Source organism: Tasmannia lanceolata, unplaced genomic scaffold, assembly GCF_043159265.1.
Source record: "Tasmannia lanceolata isolate RefF3 unplaced genomic scaffold, GAP_Taslan_0.1 ptg000018l, whole genome shotgun sequence".
In the NCBI taxonomy this organism is placed as follows: Eukaryota; Viridiplantae; Streptophyta; class Magnoliopsida; order Canellales; family Winteraceae; genus Tasmannia; species Tasmannia lanceolata.
In genome coordinates, this window is record NW_027518695.1 from 34,191,520 (window position 1) to 34,208,786 (window position 17,267).

Genomic DNA, 17,267 nt, shown 5'->3' on the forward strand with positions numbered 1-17,267 from the left:
GGGCCTCAGTGGGGCCTCTTGTGAGGCCTCTTACGAAGAGCAATGATGGTAGCTCTCCACTAAGAAACATGATGGGCCCTCCACTAAGAGCAATAATGATGGACTCTCCACTAAGAAACATGATGGGCCCTCCACTAAGAGCAATAATGATGGACTCTCCACTAAGAAACATGATGGGCCCTCCACTAAGAGCAATAATGATGGACTCTCCACTAAGAAACATGATGGGCCCTCCACTAAGAGCAATAATGATGGACTCTCCACTAAGAAACATGATGGGCCCTCCACTAAGAACAATAATGATGGATTCTCCACTAAGAGGGACAACATGATGAGCTCTCCACCAACATATCTCTCTCTCTCTCTTTCTCTCCCTATATATATCTCCCTTCCCATCCATAAGAGGGAGGAAAAAAAAAAGAAATTTATCTTCCATTATCTCTTTCTCTTCCATTATCTCTTCTAATCACTCCCTCCAATCCCTTTCCTCAATATATTCTTCCATCCCTCTCCCTAATATTCTTCTTCCATTATCTCTTCACTCCCTCAATCACTCCCTCTAAACACTCCAGAGAAAGCGAAAGACGGCGGAGCGGATCGGCGGCGGCAGGATTTTTTATATTTTTTTGGATTGGGCGGAGATCTTCACCACAGGTAGGTGCATTGTTCTCAAAATATTTCTGTATTTTTCCGAATTTTTCTGATTTTTTCCGCAAATTGTGTTTTAAAAATGGAAAACTCTTCAAAAAACATCTTTTGACGAAGAAAAATTAAATTATATACCAAACAGATTCTAAAATTAATGAAATTTCGTGGGAAAATAATATGTTACTGATTCATTTTACCATGAATTTGTAAAGATTTTTGGAGTTTATTTGGTATATTATTTAATATTTTCTTTGAAACTTATCAGATTTTAGGAGAATTTTTACTAACATCAGATCATCATTAAAATTCATAAAATTTTTACAGTAGTCTTATCTTCCATATTACTTGTTACTGTAAACTTTTCGTGTGATTTGGATCTGTTTTAATATGGGATGTAGTGTTAATTTATAATCTGGTCTGGAAATTGTAAAATCCGAAATTGGTAGTAAATAATTTCTACAATTCATGAAAATCTCACTGCATGCTATTTTGATTCATATAGTATTTCTGTAGAAATTTCATAGAATTTAGAGTTATATTTCTACTAGTTTATGTGTTAATTGTGCAATCTGGACATTTAATGGTTTAATCAAGATTAAATGTGAATTTAATGTAAAAATATGCAAAACTCATCCTGTAAGCTACATACATTTTCATCTTGCTGCTGTAGAAATTTCAAATCATTTCGAATTTATTTGCAACAATTTCACTTGTAAAACCGCTCATATGCTTAAAATTGATAAAATCCATGGAAAATTCGAAATTAATTGAAAATCATATAAAAATTCCTAAAGAACTTTAAAATTCTGTCACATGTTCACTCCTTAATCCATTGAAACAGAAATTTTAGGATCTTTAGATTTTCCTGGAAAAATGGCCCGTGCATCCATAATCGTATCCCAATTGCAACTTGATCTTTGACAATTTGAATATTTAAGTTATAGCATGTTGTTGGCTCCGAGGTTAGTGTCCACGGAAATCCTGAGATTCTGCCAGGCAATAAGATGCTATAACCTAAGTATTAAATTGCACAAGGAAAGAGCGCACGATTCCCTCCTTTGGATGCCATTCAAGGCCGAAATTGGTGAACCCTAGAACCATTGGTAATCCTTAAATGTCTAGAAACTGAAAATCTTCGAAATCTGAAACTCATTAACCTCGAGAACTTAAATCGATTTATCTTGTGTCTTTCGGAACCATTGGATTATGGTTTCCAATCTAAGAACCATTAGAGCCCAATTTAGGAACACTGGTGTCGTGCCGTGTCCTAGGTTTTAGGGAGTCCTAGAGTTAGGAGTCCAGCCTCATCACGGACGCTTGCTATGAATAGCAACCGTACCATAGGTCTAGTTACACTAGTCACCCGATCTTTCCCTAGGACAAGCCTAGTAAACTAGGATGTAGGCAAAACCTGCATTAGTCTAAGGGACAACTTGCATTCAGATAAGAATCATATAGCATCTTAGATGAAATCCTAAGATAATAAAATCCTCAACTTGAATTAAATAATTCCTCTTAAAACTGTTGAAACAGTCAAATCCGTCTAAGTCGGTGTCCTAGTTGAGTTAGGCATATGTAGCTTAGCTTAGGTGCACCGAACTACGTCGACTCTGATCCCAGTGAGGCTTGGGTACGTAGGCAGCTTGGATGTCTGACGGCATACCACCCGCGAGTCGGCACCACAACAAATTGTGGTGTTTTGTATATTAATTTTCTTGTAAATACTTAATCAAATCAGTTAGGGTTTTCCATGAAATTAGAATTCTAGGAGAACTTTCACGTAGAATGAATCCAGACAAATTAATAAATCAAGATACACATCTAGGATTCACATTGAAATTAGATTCTAGGATGCATGTCACTTAGTTCGCACATTAACATAGAGTTGAATGAGCCATTTAAAATAAATTTAAAAGAGTTAGCTTTTGGAATCGAAGACCGATTATCGGACAAGAATGGTGCATGTGGTGGATAACTCCCCATACCTTCCATTCTCGTAACCAGGTAGCGAGTCTAGATTTCTGGTTAATTACGGGTCCTAGATCCCACATCTAGGTGGCGACTCTGTCAGTCTCTTTCGTATGGAATTCGGATTGCCTTAGTGATCCCAAGTTTACAGGAAAGACAAATTCAAATCAATAATTAAAATGCACACGCCAATCGCGTGGGTACGAGAGACCAAGAGAGAGCGCGCGGCGGCTCGCGCCCCACGCCCCTCTCGCGGGATCATGTCCCACAACCTCCTACTGCTTCCCCCCAAAGTAAAGAAGCACAAGCCCCCCCTGAATGCGCTATTGACTTGCCTACTCAAAATGCCTTGTCCGATCCCCGGCACTCGCCTGTGCAATCTGAAGCTTCTCCAAGCGCTGTTCAGCTGTTGGACCCATCTCAGGGTTCCCCCATCAACCCCAACTTCACTCCCTAATGAAGCTTCTAGGGGCATGGAACATCAGAGGCATCTGCTCCAGCCCAAAGAGAAAAGAAGTTACTGCTTTCAACGAAAGTCACTCCCTGCACATCTGCTGCCTATTAGAAACTAAGGCCAAAGAAAACAAATTGAAAGACTATTCTGTTAGTATCTCCGACGGCTAGAAAGCTTATGGCAATTACTCTACAGTTACAAAAGGAAGAATTTGGCTAATTTGGAATCCTTTGATGTTGGACATCAACATATTAGAGGAATCAAGCCAACTCATCCACTCTGAAGTTCATATTCTCCAATCGAAAGAAAAATTCAACCTGCAATATATGCCCACAATTACAATATCTCCAGGAAATCCCTTTGGTCGGATATGGAAGAAATTGCCTCAAGAAATAATGCCCCATGGGTTGTAATTGGTGATTTCATTGTTGTCAGATTTTCTGATGAAAGAATGGGAGGGAAAATTGCCTCCCTCAACGATATGGAGGAATTCAACTCCTTTATCATGAACTGCTGTCTAAATGACCTCAAAATTGTTGGGCATAACTTCACTTGGAACAACAGATCCCATACCAACAATAGGAAGGCAGCAAAACTTGACAGGGTCCTTGTCAATGATTCATGGCTTCTTTCCCATCACCAATCCCAAGCTGAATTCCTTTCACCTGGTATCTCTGACCACTGGCAATCATAGTCAATTTGAATCCCCTCAGGAAATCTGACCCCTAGCCTTTCCGATTCATGAACATGTGGTTACAAGATACCTCCCTCTATCCCATCATTGAAAGAGCTTGGACAAAGGAAGTCTGGGGTAATCCGATGTATAAGCTTTGCCAAAAACTTAAGGAAGTTAAATTTCAAATAAAAAACTGGAACAGAGATGTCTTTGGTAGGATTGATATTAAAGTCCCCATTCTGAGAAGATCCCTTCAAAGAATACAACAAATCCTATCCTCTGACCCAACAAATTCTGTCCTCATTGCCGAGGAAAACAAACTCTGTTCAGATCTCATCACTGCCTCTTCCCATGAAGAATCCCTTTACCGGCAAAAATCTCGAGTTCAGTGGTTGGACCTGGGTGACTCAAACACCAAAATTTTCCACTCCTTCGTTAAAAATCGGCTGAACTCAAATTCCATTCTTGCCTCCAATAGAAATGATGGCTCCATCTCATCTGATCCTTCAGAGATTGAAACCATGTTTGTAAACCATTTTCACCGAACCCTTAACAATGGCAAAACCCAGCTGTGCGATGTGCCTGAACCCAGGAAAAAACTTACCCCTTCTGATGCTGCTTACCTGTCCAGGCCCATTACTAATGATGAAATTCGGGAAGTCGTATTCAAGTCCAAAGGAGATATAAAGCTCCAGGACCTGATGGTTTTAATGCTAAATTCTTCCAATCATTCTGGTATGTTGTTGGAGATGATTTCACTCTAGCAATCCAAAATTTTTTCCACAGCAAAAAGCTGCTGAAGGAGGTAAATTCAACTTTTATTGCTTTGATTCCAAAATCTTCTTATGCTTCTTCCCCGGCCAAATACCACCCCATCTCCCTTTGTAACTTCATCTATAAAACCATTACAAAAATCCTAGCAGATAGGCTCCGTAATGTCATCCCAAGCCTTATAAACCCAGCTCAGTCTGCTTTTATAAAGGGGAGACAAATCCATGAGAATATCATGCGCTCCCATGATATTCTTCACAATTTTCATATACCTTCTCCCAAACCCTCAATGTGCCTAAACATTGATCTTGCCAAAGCCTTTGACAATGTCAACCATCAAGCCCTTCTATCATTTATGGGAAAACTTGGTTTTAGCCGCCTCTAGATAGACTGGATCACTGCCTGCATTTCAAACCCTTCCTTCTCTATCCTACTAAATGGTTCTCCAAAGGGATTCTTCACTTCTTCAAATGGCCTCCACCAAGGAGATCCCCTATACCCCCTTCTCTTTTGTCTCACTATGGAAATTCTCTCCATTATTTTTGAAGATAGCCTATCCCAAGGTCTGATCTCTACGCCCTTTTCATATGGAAATGTCTCCATAACCCATGCTATGTTTGCTGATGATCATCCCCATGCCTTCATCTTCTTCCTGGGGAGCTAGGAGCATCCTCCAACAGAGGCAAAGTGCTAAAAATTTCATTTGTTACGTGGTGGGGGAGGGGTCTTCTATTGATTTTTGGAAGCACCCGTGGCACCCAGATGGGATTCTCAATTCATCAGAAGGTAGGCTTTTTAACCTCCCAAAAGACAGATCTGTTAAAGAATTCCGACCCAACCTCAATTTCAAGAGCTTAAGATTGTAATAAATTATGGCCTATTCTCCCAGAATCCCTATGACTATGCCGTTTGGAAACCTACTCCTGATGGTGCTTTTAGCATCAAGAACGCTTGGAATCAAGTGGAATTTTGGAATGGACATCTTCGGTTGGGTTTAAGGGTAGTGTTCTTAGACAGAGCGTGGTTACCTGGCAAGCTCTTACCTATAAACTGAGCACAAGGGATAGAATTCTGTTTATGAACCCATCCAGAGAAACAAGATGCCCTCTTTGTAAGGTGAATCCTGAAACTATTGACCATTTATTCTTCAAATGCTCCTTCTCATCTTGGATTTGGAAGTCGATTTTATGGAGATTTACTCATAGGAGGAAAATGTTCTGAACTTTAGCAAAAGAGGAAGAGTTGATTAGGAGAAATTTCAGAGGAAGAGGGCAGACAGCTACAGCAATGAGAATAGCCTTTAACACTGCTATTTATATGATTTGGCTGGAGAGGAATACTCGTATATTTGAAAACAAAGAGGTTCATAAACAAAAAATCCTTGCTGCTGCTCTAAATGCCATTAGAGACCGAGTCCTATTCCTTAACCTTGAGGATATTCAATCCAGCAAAAATGAGGAAGTGTCGAAAATTTGGAACTTCCGCTACTTCTATAGAAAAACTGATAGTAAGTTCTCTTCTTGGGTTGTGCCGGTGGGGGAAATGGTCAAATTAAATACTGATGGAGCACTTAACTCCGAAGGTGCGGGGATTGGGGGGATTCTAAGAGATGGTAAGAGGAATATCATAGCCATGTTCTCTGTTGATAAACCTGTGGAAGAGATTCATGGTTTATAAATGGAAGCAGTCGTCCATGGCTTAGAGCTTGCTCACAGAAAGAATACTCAGCACATCTAGGTTGAATCAGATTTGATGATGACTGTGAAAATTATAGAGAAGATGTGGACTTTTTCTTGGAAGAAGATCCCTACTTTTGAGAAGATCATGAACCTGCTTAATAAATTCAAAAGCTGGGAAATCTCACATACTTGGAGAGAGGCTAACCAAGCAGCTGATTACCTCTCAAAACCAAATTGCTCTATCAAAGGTGAAGATATTCAGCTGGATTCTATTCCTCCAGATCTTCAGAACATTGTGTCCCTTGATTATGATGTGATGGTTTATTATAGATTGTAGTTGTCTCAATTTTGTGAAGAAGAGAAGGATGTGCCTTGCTTTAAGCCGCTTGCAGATCACTGTTGGGAGGGAGTGGTTATTCCTTCACACTCTTCATCAGATTAGCTTAGTGTCCCTATGCTACGTGTTGAAGACAAGTGTTGTTTTTAGTTGTTGGTGTTGTAGTGCTATCTGTAGCCCACATTGTGGCATTTTTCAGCACTCCACTTTGATTTTCTTTTTGGCTATTTGCCTTTGTCACTCTTGTGGCCCCCCTTTGTAATCCTTTCCATTGTTCTTAATATATCTGGTCAGGGTCTGCCTAACCCCAGCTTACCAACCCAAAAAAAAAAATGTTTGCTGATGATCTCATGGTTTTCCTATCTCGAGATCTCCATTCCACTAAAGGTGTGCTATACTGCCTGCAAAAATTCTCTGAGATAACTGGCCTGGATGCAAATTTGGAAAAGTGCAAAGTTTTCTTCTCCGGTGTTCATTCAGAACCAAAAGGATGATTCTGCAGAACTTAAACATAAAAGAAGGAGACTTCCCAATCCATTATCTTGGCCTCCCTCTAATTACTTCTCGCGTATCTACAAGAGATTGTATTCCCCTCATTTCTAAGATTCGCAAAAAGATTTCATCTTGGTGTTGCAGGAATCTTAGTCAGATGGGCAGAATCGAACATGCAAAGAACAGTGTTTGTTACCATGTGGGAAATGAAGAAAGAATTGACCTCTGGGATCAGCCTTGGCACCCAAAAGGCCCTCTATCCTCCCTATTATCCAGAAGACACGTTGACTCCACTCTTGCCTTAGCCAAATTCCTATCCCAAATACATAATGACATGGGGTGGCTTCCAACTCTGCTAAAACCATCCCTCAAGGACGAGCTAGCTATTCTGAAAGAGGCCATTTTCGTTGATCAAGATTCAAATTCAATGATTTGGAAACCTCAGACTGATGGTATTTTCCCAACAAAAAGTGGCTAGGAGATGACCCATCTCAAACACCCAAAACCACCTTGGTGCAAGTTTATTTGGCACAGTGGCCATATCCCACGATTCTCTCTAACTGCTTGGAAAGCTCTACACAACAAGTTGAGTACCAAGGACAGAATTCTTTTCTTAACCCAAAATGACCTGACTTGTTCCCTCTGTCATTCTGAACTCGAGACCTCAGATCATTTTTTCTTTAGATGTGGCTTCAGCTCCTGGATCTGGCAATTGATTCTTAGGAGGTTTGGTACTCGCAGAAAGCCAAAGAGAAGTTTAAAGGAGGAGGAGAAATGTATCCGAACATCTTTCTTGGGAAATGGTCAGGTTGCTACAGCTATGAGGATCTGTTTCTCTGCATCAATCTATTACATTTGGAAGGAACGAAACAACAGAATTTTCAATCAAGTCTCATCCCACAAAGCTCAGATACTCCATAGTATTCTCTCTACAGTCAAGGCCAAATTGAACCTGCTCAACCTGCAAGATTTTGACCTCCCTCGCAACATATCCACTGCTGCTTTACTGGGCTACAGGTTCTGTCCTAAGGACAACATTCAGAAGTTCTGCAGTTGGAAGGCCCCCCTTTCTGATGAATTAAAGTTACACTCGGATGCTTCCCTCGATGAAGATGGAGGCGGTACTGGGGGAGTTTTAAGAAACTGGAAAGGTGATACTATTGCAATGTACTCTTATTTAACCTCGAAAGAAGAAATCTTTGAGCTTCAGATCCTGGCTGTGAAACAAGGTATTGAAGTTGTTGTCGCCCACAATTTTCAAAAACTCTGGATTGAATTAGACTCCTCTTTTGCAGTCAAAATTATTCAAGGTATCGCCCATACTCCTCCCTGGAACCAGGCCACCAGAGTGCAGGAAATCAAGAAGCTGCTCTCCCACTTTGACACATGGAAGATCACCCATATATGGAGGGAGGCAAATACTGCTGCTGATATCTTATCTAAGCGCAAATTTCCCCTACAAGGATGCAAGCTCACTACCCAGCAAATCCCTGCAAGCCTCACCACTCAATTAGATCATGACAGAAATGGGATGGTATATCAGAGATTGTAATTGTGGTCATTTTTCTGTGATAGTTTTAGCTAATTCTGATTCGCTGTATGTCTTCATGAGTCAGGGATCCTATTCCCTCTTTTTTTGGCTTCCATAGCCCCCTCTCTGTAGTGTTTCTTATTTTCTTCTAATTCTGGTAGGGGTCTTGCCTAACCCCAGCTTACCCATCAAAAAAAAAAAAGTTCAACACTTTTGGACTTAAAATAAGAGAGTTATGGAAGTTTTAATTTTGGGTGACGTTTCGCGCACTCTTTTCAAAACGGACCATAAGTCTCTCATCCCACTGAATTTTGAAACTTGATTTCTTTCCCCAGAAAGAGAATTTGAAGATCTCTGATTGGTAGAAATTTCACCGCTTTTTAACTTTAAATGAGAGAGTTATGGAGGTTTCAATTGTGGGTGACATTTCGCACACTCTCTATAAACCGGACCTGAACACTCACATCCTACCGAATTTTGAAATGAGAGTTCTTTCCACTTAAAGAGAATTTGAAGACCTCCGATTGGAAGAATTTACACCACTTTTTAAATTAAAATGAGAGAGTTATGGAGGTTTTAATTTTCGGTGACGTTTCACACACTCTTTATAAAACAGACCAGAACTCTCCCATCCCACCAAATTTTGAAACAAGATTTCTTTCCCTAGAAATGGAATTTGAAGACTTCCGATTGGAAGGATTTTCACCACTTTTCAACTTGAAACGATAGAGTTATGGAAGGTTTAGATTTTGGTGACGTTTCCCACTCTCTACGAATCGGACTAGAACTCTCTCATCCCACCGAATTTAGAAATGAGATTTGTTTCCCCAGAAAGAGAATTTCAAGACCTCCGATTCGTAAAAATTTCACCAATTTTAAACTTAAAATGATAGAGTTGTAGAGGTTTTAATTTTGGCTGACGTTTCGCACACTCTTAATAAAACGGACCCGAACTCTCTCATCCCACCGAATTTTGAAACAAAATTTCTTTCCTCTGAAAGAGAATTTGAAGACCTGCGATTGGTAGAAATTTCACCACTTTTAAACTTAAAATGAGAGAGTTGTGAGGTTTTGTTTTTGGGAGACGTTTCGTACACTCTTTATGAAACGGACTCATCCCACCCAATTTCGAAACCAGATTTCTTTCCCCTGAAAGGAAATTTGAAGACCTCTGATTGGTAGAAAGTACACCACTTTTAAACCTAAAATGAGAGAGTTATGGAGGTTTTAATTTTGGGTGACGTTTCGCACACTCTTTATGAAACGGACCAGAATTCTTTCATCCCACTGAATTTTGAAACAAAATTTCTTTCCCGTGAAAGAGAATTTGCCGGCCTTCGATTGGAAGGATTTTCGCTAGTTTCGAAGTTGAAGTGAGAGAGTTATGGAAGTTTTAGCTTTGGGTGACGTTTCGTACACTCTCTACGAAACGGACTAGAACACTCTCATCCCACTGAATTTTGAAATAAGATTTGTTTCCCCAAAAAGGGAATTTGAAGACCTCCAATTGGCAAAAATTTCACCACTTTTTAACTTAAAATGAGAGAGTTGTGGAGGTTTTAATTTTGGGTGACATTTCGCACACTCTTTATAAAACGAAACAGAAGTCTCTCTTCCCACAGAATTTTGGAACCAAATTTTTTTACGCTGAAAGAGAATTTGAAAACTTCCGATTGGAAATATTTTTACCACTTTTAAACTTGAAATGAGAGAGTTATGGAACTTTTAGCTTTGGGTGACGTTTCGCACGCTCTCTCATCCCACCGAATTTTGAAACGATATTTGTTTCCCCAGAAAGAGAATTTGAAGACCTCTCATTGGTTGAAATTTCGCCAATTTTGAAATGCTCTCTATGAAACGGACCAGAATTCTCATCCCACCAAATTTTGGAACCAAATTTCTTTCTCTTGAAAGAGAATTTGAAGACCTGTGATTGGTCGAAATTTCACCACTTTTAAACTTAAAATAAGAGAGTTGTGAGGTTTTCATTTTGGGTTACGTTTCGCACACTCTTTACGAAATAGACCAGAACTCTCCCATCCCACCAAATTTTGAAACGAGATTTCTTTCCCCTGAAGGAGAATTTGAAGACCTCCGAGTGGAAGGATTTACACCACTTTTAAACTTGAAATGAGAGAGTTATGGAAGGTTTAGCTTTGGATGACATTTCTTATGCTCTCTAGGAAACGGACTAGAACTCTTTCATCCCACCGAATTTTAAAATGAGATTTGTCTCCCCAGAAAGAGAATTTGAAGGCCTCCGATTGGTAGAAATTTCAACTATTTTAAACTTAAAATGATAGAGTTGTGAGGTTTTAATTTTGGGGGGCGTTTCGCACACTCTTAATAAAACGGACCCGAACTCTATCATCCCACCGAATTTTGAAACAAAATTTCTTTCCCCTGAAATTGAATTTGAAGACCTGCGATTGGTAGAAATTTTACCACTTTTAAACTTAAATTGAGAGAGTTGTGAGGTTTTAATTTTGGGTAACGTTTCGCACACTCTTTATGAAACGAACCATAACTCTCTCGTGCCACCCAATTTTGAAACGAGGTTTCTTTCCCCTGAAAGAGATTTCGAAGAGCTGCGATTGCTACAAATTTCACCACTTTTAAACTTGAAATGAGAGAATTGTGAGGTTTTAAATTTTGGGTGACGTTTCAGACACTCTTTCTAAAACGGACAACAACTCTCACCCCACTGAATATTAGAACAAAATTTTTTCCCCCGAAAGAGAATTTGAAGACCTGCGATTACTAGAAATTTCACCACTTTTAAACTTAAATTGAGAGAGTTGTGAGGTTTTAATTTTGGGTGCGTTTCACACACTCCTTATGAAACGGACCATAACTCTCTCATCCCGCCCAATTTTGAAACGAGATTTCTTTCCCCTGAAAGAGAATTTGAAGATCTCCGATTGGTAGAATTACACCACTTTCTAGCTTAAAATGAGACAATTTTGGAGGCTTTACTTTTGGGTGACGTTTCACACACTCTTTATAAAACGGACCTGACTCATCCCATCGAATTTTGAAACGAGATTTCTTTCCCCTCAAAGAGAATTTGAAGACCTCCGATTGGTTGAAAATTCACCAATTCTAAACTTAAACTGAGAGCGTTATTGAGGTTTTAATTTTGGGTGACGTTTCACGCACTCTTTATGAAAGGGAATTTGAAGACCTTCGATTGGAAGGATTTTCACTTTTAAATGAGAGAGTTATGGGAGTTTTAGCTTTGGGTGACATTTCGCACACTCTCTATGAAACGGACTAGAACGCTCTCATCCCACCGAATTTTGAAATGAGATTTGATTCCCCATAAAGAGAATTTGAAGACCTCCAATTGGTAGAAATTTCCCCAATTTTTAACTTAAAATGAAAAAGTTATGGAGGTTTTAATTTTGGGTGACATTTCGCATACTCTTTATTAAACGGACCAGAATTCTCCCATCCCACCAAATTTTGAAACGAGATTTCTTTCCCCTGAAATAGAATTTGAAGACCTCCGATTGGAAATATTTTCACCACTTTTAAACTTGACAAGAGAGAATTGCCGAAGTTTAAGCTTCGGGTGACATTTCGCACGCTCTCTTTGAAACGGACTAAATATCTATGAAATTTTGGGTGACATTTCGCATACTCTTTATTTAAACGGACCAGAACTCTCCCATCCCACCGAATTTTAAAACGAGATTTGTTTCCCCAGAAACAGAATGTGAAGACCTCTGATTGGTAGAAATTTCACCAATTTTGAAACGCTCTCTATGAAACCGACCAGAACTCTGTCATCCCACCAAATTTTAATTTTGGGTGACGTTTCATACACTCTTTATTAAATGGACCAAACTCTCTCATCTCACCAAATTTTGAAACGAGAATTCTTTCCCCTGAAAGAGAATTTGAAGACCTCCGATTGGTACAGATTTCACCACTTTTAAACTTAAAATGAGGGTGTTGTGGAGGTTTTACTTTTGGGTGACGTTTCACACACTCATTGTTAAACGGATCAAAACTCTCTCATCCCACTAAATTTTGAAACAAGATTTCTTTCCCCTGAAAGAGAATTTGAAGACCTCCAATTGGCGGAAATTTATCACTTTTAAGCTTAAAATGAGAGATTTCATGAGGTTTCAATTTTGGGTGACGTTTCGTACACTCTTTATAAAACGGACCAGAACTCTCTCATCCCACCGAATTTTGAAACAAAATTTCTTTCCCCAGAAAGATAATTTGAAGATTTGTGATTGGTTGAGATTTCACCACTTTTAAACCTAAAATGAGAGAGTTGTGGACGTTTTACTTTTGGGTGACGTTTCGCACACTCTTTGTAAAACGGACCAAAATTCTCTCATCCCACTAAATTATGAAACGAGATTTCTTTCCGAAAGAGACTTTGAAGACCTCCGATTGGTGGAAATTTCACCACTTTTAAACTTAAAAGGAGAGAGTTCTAGAGGTTTTAATTTTGGGTCAAGTTTCTCACTCTTTACGAAACAGACTAGAACTCTATCATACTGCCAAATTTTTAAATGAAATTTTTTTTGTGGAAAGAGAATTTTAAGACCTCCAATCGGTAGAAAGTTCATCACTTTCGGAATTACAATGAGAGAGTTGTGGAGGTTTTAATTTTGGGTGATGTTTCCCGTACTCTTTATAAAACGGACCAGAACTCTCTCTTCCCACCAAATTTTGAAACGAGTTTTTTTTCTTGTGAAAGAGAATTCGAAGACCTCCGACTGGGAGAAAGTTCACCACTTTTGGACTTAAAATGAAGGAGTTCTGAAGGTTTTAATTCTGGGTGACGTTTCACACACACTTTATAAAACGGACCAGAACATTTTCATCCCACCGAATTTTTAAAAAAGATTTCCTTCCCCTGAAAGAGAATTTGATTACCTCCGATTGGTAGAAATTTCAGCACTTTTAAACTTAAAATGGGAGAGTTAGGGAGGTTTTAATTTTGGGTGATGTTTCGCACGCTATTTACAATATGAACCAGAACTGTCTCATCCCACCGAATTTTGAAACTAGATTTCTTTCTCCTGAAAGAGAATTTGAAAACCTCTGATTGGAAGGATTTTCACCACTTTCAAACTTGAAATGAGAGAGTTATGGATGTTTTAGCTCTGGGAGACGTTTCGCACACTCTCTATGTAACTGACTAAAACTCTCTCATCCCACCGAATTTTGAAACGAGATTTTTTATCCCTCTGATTGGTAGAAATTTCAACACTTTTAAACATAAAATGACGGAGTTATGGAGGTTTTAATTTTGGGTGACGTTTCGCACACTCTTTATAAAAAGGTGCAGAGCACTCTCATCCAATCGAATTTTGAAACGAGATTTCTTTCCCCTGAAAGAGAATTTGAAGACCTCAGATTGGTAGAAATTTGACCACTTTTTAACTTAAAATGAGAGAGTTATGGAGGTTTTAATTTTAGGTGACGTTCGCACACTCTTTATTAAATGTAACAAAACTCTCTCTTCTCACCAAATTCTGAAACGACATTTCTTTCTCCTGAAAGTGAATTTGAACACCTCCGATTGGTAGAGATTTCACCACTTTTGGACTTAAAATGAAAGAGTTTCGTAGGTTTAAATTTTTGGTGACGTTTCACACACTCCCTATAAAAAGGACCAGAACACTCTTATCCCACCGAATTTTGAAACGAGATTTCTTTCTCCTGAAAGAGCATTTGAAGACGAGGATTGAAAGGATTTTCACCACTTTCAAATTTTGAAATGAGAGAGTTATGGATGTTTTAGCTTTGGGTGACGTTTGACACACTCTCTATTATATGGACTAGAACTCCCTCATCCCACCGAATTTTGAAACGTGATTTCTTTCCCCTGAAAGAAAATTTGAAGACCTCTGATTGGTAGAAATTTCAACACTTTAAAACATAAAATGAGGGAGTTATGGAGGTTTTAGTTTTCGGTGACGTTTCGTACATTCTTTATAAACAGACCAGAACTCTCTTATCCCACCGAATTTTGAAACGAGATTTATTTCCTTAGAAAGTGAATTTGAAGACCTCCGCTTGGTAGAAATTTGACCACTTTTTAATTTAAAATGAGAGGGTTATGGAGGTTTCAATTTTGGGGGACGTTTCGCTCACTCTTTTATTAGATGGTCCAGAAGTCTCTCATCCCACCAAATTTTGAAACGAGATTTCTTTCCTCTGAAAGAGAATTTGAAGACCTCCTATTGGTAGAGATTTCATCACTTTTAAACTTAAAATGAGTGTGTTGTGGAGGTTTTACTTTTGGGTGACGTTTCGCACACTCTTTGTGAAACGGACCAAAACTCTCTTACCCCACTAAATTTTGAAACGAGATTTCTTTCTCCTAAAAGAGAATTTGAAGAACTCCATTTTGTGGAAATTTCATCACTTTTAAGCTTAAAATGAGAGATTTCTTGAGGTTTTAATTTTGGGTGACATTTCGTACACTCTTTATAAAACGGACTAGAACTCTCTCATCCCACCAAATATTGAAAAAAATGTTCTTTCCCCGGAAAGAGAATTTGAAGATCTGTGATTAGTAGAGATTTCACCACTTTTAAACTTAAAATGAGAGAGTTGTGGAGGTTTTACTTTTGGGTGACGTTTCGCACACTCTTTGTGAAACGGACCAAATCTCTCTCATCCCAATAAATTATGAAACGAGATTTCTTTCCCCTAAAAGAGACTTTCAAGACCTCCGATTGGTGATAATTTCACCACTTTAAAACTTAATACGAGAGAGTTCTGGAGGTTTTAATTTTGGGTCACGTTTCGCACATTGTTTATGAAATGGACTAGAACTCTATCATCCCACCGAATTTTTAAATGAAATTTTTTTCGGAGAAAGAGAATTTGAAGACCTCCAATCAGTAGAAAGTTCACCACTTCTGGAATTAAAATGAGAGAGTTGTGGAGGATTTAATTTTGGGTGACGTTTCGCGCACTATTTATAAAACAGACCAGAACTCTCTCATCACACCAAATTCTAAAACGAGATTTCTTTCCCCAGAAAGAGACTTTGAAGACCTCCGATTGGGAGAAAGTTCACCACTTTTGGATTTAAAATGAAGGAGTTATGGAGGTTTTAATTTTGGCTGACATTTCACACACCCTTTGTAAAACGGACCAGAACACTCTCATCCCACCGAATTTTAAACGAGATTTCTTTCCCTCGAAAGAGAATTTGAAGACCTCCAATTGGTAGAAATTTCACCACTTTCAAACTTAAAATAAGAGAGTTAGGGAGGTTTTAATTTTGCGTGACGTTTCGCACACTGTTTACAATACATACTAGAACTCACTCTTCCCACCGAATTTTGAAACGAGATTTATTTCTCCTGAAAGAGAATTTAAAGACCTCTGATTGGAATGATTTTCACCCCTTTCCAACTTGAAATAAGAGATTATTAATGTTTTAGCTTTGGGTGAAGTTTCGCACACTCTCTATGAAACGGACTAGAACTCTCTCATCCCACCGAATTTTGAAACGAGATTTCTTTCCCCTGAAAGAAAATATGAAGACCTCTGATTGGAAGAAATTTCAACACCTTTAAACATAAAATGAGGGAGTTACAGAGGTTTTAATTTTGGTTGACGTTTCCCACACTCTTTATAAAACAAACCAGAACTATCTCATCCCACCGAATTTTCAAATCAGATTTCTTTCCCTAGCAAGTGAATTTGAAGACCTCTGATTGGTAGAAATTTGACCACTTTTTAACTTAAAATGAGAGAGTTATGGAGGTTTTAATTTTGGGTGTTGTTTCGCACACTCTTTATTAAATGGACCAGAACTCTCTCATCCCACCAAATTTTGAAACGAGATTTCTTTCCCTTGAAAGAGAATTTGAAGACCTCCGATTGGTAGAGATTTCACAACTTTTAAACTTAAAATTACGGTGTTGTGGAGGTTTTACTTTTGGGTGACGTGTCGCACACTCTTTGTGAAAAGGACAAAAACTCTCTCATCCAACTAAATTTTGAAAGAAGATTACTTTCCCCTTAATGAGAATTTGAAGACCTCCAATTGGTGGAAATTTCATCACTTTTAAGCTTAAAATGAGAGATTTCTTGGGGTTTTAATTATGGGTGATGTTTCGTACAGTCTTTATAAAACGGACTAGAACTCTCTCATCCCACCGAATTTTTAAACAAAATTTCATTCCCCTGAAAGAGAATTTGAAGATCTGTGATTGGTAGAGATTTCACCACTTTTAAAATTAAAATGAGAGAGTTGTGGAGGTTTTACTTTTGGGTGACGTTTCGCACACTCTTTGTTAAACGGACCAGAACTCTCTCATCCCAGCAAATTTTGAAATGAGATTTCTTTCCCCTGAAAGTGAATTTGAAGACCTCCGATTAGAACGATTTTCACCACTTTCAAACTTAAAACGAGAGAGTTATGGATGTTTGAGCTTTGGGTGACATTTCGCACACTCTCAATGAAATGGACTAGAACTCTCTCATACCACCGAATTTTGAAACGAGATTTTTTTCCCCTGAAATAAAATTTGAAGACCTCTAATTGGTAGAAATTTCAACACTTTTGAACATAAAATGAGGGAGTTATGGAGGTTTTAATTTTGGGTGACGTTTCGTACTCTCTTTATAAAACGGACCAGTACTCCCTCATCCCACCGAATTTTGAAACGAGATTTCTTTCCTCTGAAAGAGAATTTGCGGACCTCCGATTGGTTTAAATT

General features: G+C 38.6%; 2 protein-coding genes across 2 annotated transcripts; both read left to right on the plus strand.

Annotated features, from left to right (window-relative positions):
* Window positions 1–3,889: 3,889 nt before the first annotated feature.
* LOC143850304 (uncharacterized) lies at window positions 3,890–4,902 on the plus strand. The gene is made up of 2 exons (XM_077359562.1): window positions 3,890–4,481; window positions 4,670–4,902. Exons 1-2 carry the CDS (start codon window positions 3,890–3,892, stop codon window positions 4,900–4,902), a joined length of 825 nt encoding a protein of 274 aa, XP_077215677.1.
* A 2,604-nt stretch (window positions 4,903–7,506) lies between these two features.
* On the plus strand, window positions 7,507–8,577 carry LOC143850305 (uncharacterized). Its single transcript, XM_077359563.1, has one exon. The coding sequence runs from the start codon at window positions 7,507–7,509 to the stop codon at window positions 8,575–8,577; it is 1,071 nt and encodes a 356-aa protein (XP_077215678.1).
* The last annotated feature ends 8,690 nt before the right edge of the window (window positions 8,578–17,267 follow it).